This window comes from Hemibagrus wyckioides, linkage group LG29, assembly GCF_019097595.1.
Source record: "Hemibagrus wyckioides isolate EC202008001 linkage group LG29, SWU_Hwy_1.0, whole genome shotgun sequence".
Lineage (NCBI taxonomy): Eukaryota > Metazoa > Chordata > Actinopteri > Siluriformes > Bagridae > Hemibagrus > Hemibagrus wyckioides.
This window is the reverse complement of record NC_080738.1, coordinates 1,562,337-1,567,336: the sequence shown is the minus strand read 5'-3', so window position 1 is coordinate 1,567,336 and position 5,000 is coordinate 1,562,337. Positions and strand designations below refer to the sequence as shown.

The 5,000-nt window shown below is 50.4% G+C and overlaps 1 protein-coding gene across 3 annotated transcripts in view; it reads left to right on the top strand.

Moving 5' to 3' along the window:
• Nucleotides 1-5,000, top strand: part of tmod1 (tropomodulin 1) — a 49,029-nt gene that overhangs the window by 9,295 nt on the left and 34,734 nt on the right. For all 3 annotated transcript variants that reach the window (XM_058384017.1, XM_058384015.1, XM_058384016.1), the window contains 2 exons: nt 723-879; nt 996-1,115. In XM_058384017.1, coding sequence (XP_058240000.1) covers nt 723-879; nt 996-1,115 — 277 coding nt within the window. The remainder of the gene's footprint in view (nt 1-722; nt 880-995; nt 1,116-5,000) is intronic.

Genomic DNA, 5,000 nt, shown 5'->3' with positions numbered 1-5,000 from the left:
GATTAGTGTGCTGTGATATTATTGGGGATTAGTGTGCTGTGATATTATTGGGGATTAGTGTGGTTTGTCATTCATTCATTCATTGTCTATACCCGCTTATTCCTAGGATTCCTAGGGTCACGGGGGTCTGCTGGAGCCTATCCCAGCGCACACAGGGCGAAAGGCTAGTGTGGTTTATTTTTATTGGGGATTAGTGTGCTGTGATTGAGTTAACACGGTCAGTGTATTTTCTTCTCTGGCTTTTCTGTGACTAGTTCAAAGATAAACAGCTTGAACATAAGATAAGGACGTGCTTGAAGTTGAGAGTGTTCTGCAACCCATCCAGCGTCACATACTGAACACACACACACACACACTCTCACACACACACACACTCACACTCACACACACACACTCAGTGAATGATCAGCTCCAGCTGTAGATGTGGTTATTAATAGCTGTGTATAGATGAAGTGTGTATGTTAGAGCTCTCTCAGCCTGAGTGGTTCTTCTCGAGGTTCCTCTGAAGGATCTGGCCACTAAATCAGTCTCCTCATTATCACGCTGAGTTACACACAGGCCTGACGCCTTTATTACACTGATCAGGTGTGATTTGCGGTAACGTTCCGTCTGCGTGGTTTCCCAGAAGCCCTTGCTCTCGACATGGCAGTGAGACCTATACTGTCAACTATCTGCAATTAAATGTAAAGCCAAGGTGTGTGTGTGTGTGTGTGTGATGACAGAATGCTTTGTTACCAGCGGGTATGAGACAGAGAGATCAGACGAAAAAAGCTCCGACCGGAACATTCCAGAGAGACAACCTGCTGGCTCACCTGGAGAAACAGGCCAAGGAGCATCCAGATCGAGACGACCTGGTGCCGTATACTGGAGAGAAGAGAGGTCTCACACACACACACACACACACACACAGGTTCTGTTGAAAAGATTAACGACTCTGATGGACAGACACGTCACAATTGTGCTTTAATTGTGTGTGTGTGTGTGTGTGTGTACAGGGAAGCCGTGGGTTCCAAAGACGAAGGTTGTTGATCCGATTCTGGAAGACGTCACACTGGAGCCGGAGCTGGAGGAAGCTTTAGCCAACGCTACAGACGCTGAACTGTGTGATATCGCAGGTACACGCTGTGGAGCCACGTTAGGGGGCGGGGTTTAATGTTTCTGCTGTAGGGGAGGAGCTATTAAGTAAAATACCAATCAAATATTACAGTATAAACTCATTTAAATATCACAACATGAGCTCCTGGATATACGAGTCCAGCCCTGATGATGCCACAGCCAGAGAGGGTCTGAGTGGGTGGGGCTTACTCTCTCCACCTGTCAATCACAGTGACACGAGCCAATCGTAGGCGTCTGTGAGTGTGTGTATGTGGAAGAATAAAATGATATTTTATAAATGTTCTTAATGAATAGTTATGAATATTAATGATTGAGATATTTCTGTTCTTCCTGTAACATCACCTCTTCATCCACAGCTCTAACCTCTCCCAGGTCCATGAGCATTACACCTCAAATAATCTCCTAACCATGCTCACTGTGTGTGTGTGTGTGTGTGTGTGTGTGTGTGTGTGTGGTTCTGGCTGGTTTTTCCTCCTCCTCTCCAGTCACCTCCATCACTCCACTCCTCCTTCACTCTTCATCCTGTGTTCCACCTGGTTCTGAGTTCTGGATTATTTTTCAGAAGGTTGTTCAGCACGCTGCATTAAACCCTCAAACCTGCATGTTACACTAACTTCCTGTGTGTGTGTGTGTGTGTGTGTGTGTGTATGTGTGTGTGTGTATGACAGACAGACAGATAGGTAGATAGATAAAAATACAGACAGACAGACAGATAGGTAGATAGATAAAAAGACAGACAGACAGACAGACAGATAGGTAGATAGATAGATAAAAAGACAGACAGACAGACAGACAGATAGGTAGATAGATAGATAAAAAGACAGACAGACAGACAGACAGATAGGTAGATAGATAGATAAAAAGACAGACAGACGCCCCTGAAAGCTGTAACAGTTTATTTAGAAGTTTTTCTGGGGATTTTTTCTACTGACGATTCACCACTTTGTAAAAACACACAGCTTCTTAAAAAGGCTCTCTCACACACTCACACACACACTCACACACACACACACTCACACACTCACACACACACTCTCACACTCACACACCCACACTCTCACACACCCACACTCACACACACACTCTCACACACCCACACTCTCACACACCCACACACACTCACACTCTCACACACCCACACACACCCACACTCTCACACACCCACACTCACACACCCACACACACACTCACACACCCACACTCTCACACACACTCTCACACACCCACACTCTCACACCCCCCCCCACACACACTCTCACACACACTCTCACACACCCTTACTCTCACACACCCACACTCTCACACACACACACACACACACTCTCACTCACCCACACACACACACTCACACACCCACACTCTCACACACCCACACACACACCCACACACACTCACACACCCACACACACTCTCACACACCCACACACACACTCACACCCACACACACTCTCACACACCCACACACACACCCACACCCACACACACTCTCACACACCCACACACACACTCTCACACACACTCTCAAACACCCACACTCTCACACACACTCACACACCCACACTCTCACACACACACACACTCTCACACACCCTCTCACACACCCACACTCTCACACACACTCTCACACACCCACACTCTCACACACACTCACACACACACACTCTCACACACACACACTCTCTCACACCCACACACACCCACATTCTCACACACCCACACTCTCACACACTCACACACCCACACTCTCACACACACTCTCTCACACCCACACTCTCACACACCCTCTCACACACCCTCTCACACACCCACACTCTCACCCACACTCTCACACACCCACACTCTCACACACACTCACACACCCACACTCTCACACACCCACACTCTCACACACACACACTCTCTCACTCACACACACACTCTCACACACCCACACTCTCACACACCCACACACACTCACACTCTCACACACCCACACACACCCACACTCTCACACACCCACACACACTCACACACCCACACACTCTCACACACCCACACTCTCACACACCCACACACACACACACACTCTCACACACCCACACACACTCTCACACACCCACACTCTCACACACACACTCACACACACACTCTCACACACCCACCCTCTCACACACCCACACACACTCACACACACACTCTCACACACCCACACACACCCACACTCTCACACACTCACACCCACACACACTCTCACACACCCACACACACTCTCACACACCCACACTCTCACACACCCACACTCTCACACACCCACACACACACACACACTCACACACCCACACACACTCTCACACACCCACACACGCACTCTCACACACCCACACTCTCACACACACTCTCACACACCCACACTCTCACACACACTCTCACACACCCACACCCACACTCACACACCCACACACACACACCCACACTCACACACCCACACTCTCACACACACTCTCACACACCCACACTCTCACACACACTCTCACACACCCACACTCACACACCCACACACACACACACACTCACACACCCACACTCTCACACACACTCTCACACACCCACACTCTCACCCCCCCCACACACACTCACACACACTCACACACCCACACACTCTCACACACCCACACTCTCACACACACTCTCACACACCCACACTCTCTCACACACCCACACTCTCTCACACCCACACACACTCTCACACACACACACACACACTCTCACACACCCACACTCACACCCACACACACTCACACACCCACACTCTCACACACCCACACTCACACACACACCCACACTCACACACACACACTCTCACACACACACTCACACACCCACACTCTCACACACCCACACTCTCACACACCCACACACACTCTCACACACCCACACTCTCACACACACACTCACACACCCACACACACACCCACACTCTCACACACCCACACTCTCTCACACACTCTCACACACCCACACTCTCACACACCCACACACACCCACACTCACACACGCACACTCTCACACTCTCACACACACACACTCACACACACTCTCACACACACACACTCACACACACTCTCACACACCCACACTCACACACACTCTCACGCACCCACACACACACACTCACACACCCACACTCTTACACACACTCTCACACACCCACACTCTCACACACACTCTCACACACCCACACTCTCACACACACTCTCACACACCCACACTCTCACACACACACACTCTCACACACCCACACTCTCACACACCCACACACACTCTCACACACCCACACTCTCACACACACTCTCACACACCCACACTCACACACCCACACACACACCCACACTCTCACACACCCACACTCTCTCACACACTCTCACACACCCACACTCTCACACACCCACACACACCCACACTCTCACACACGCACACTCTCACACACACACACTCACACACACTCTCACACACCCACACACACACCCACACTCTCACACACCCACACACACACACTCTCACACACCCACACACTCACACACACTCTCACACACCCACACTCTCACACACACTCTCACACACCCACACTCTCACACACACACACTCTCACACACCCTCTCACACACCCACACTCTCACACACCCACACTCTCACACACCCACACTCTCACACACACACACTCTCACACACACACACTCTCACACACACACACTCTCACACACCCACACACACTCTCACACACACACACTCACACACTCACACACACTCTCACACACACACACACTCACACACACACACACTCACACACCCACACACACTCTCACACTCACACACACTCACACACACTCTCACACACCCACACACAC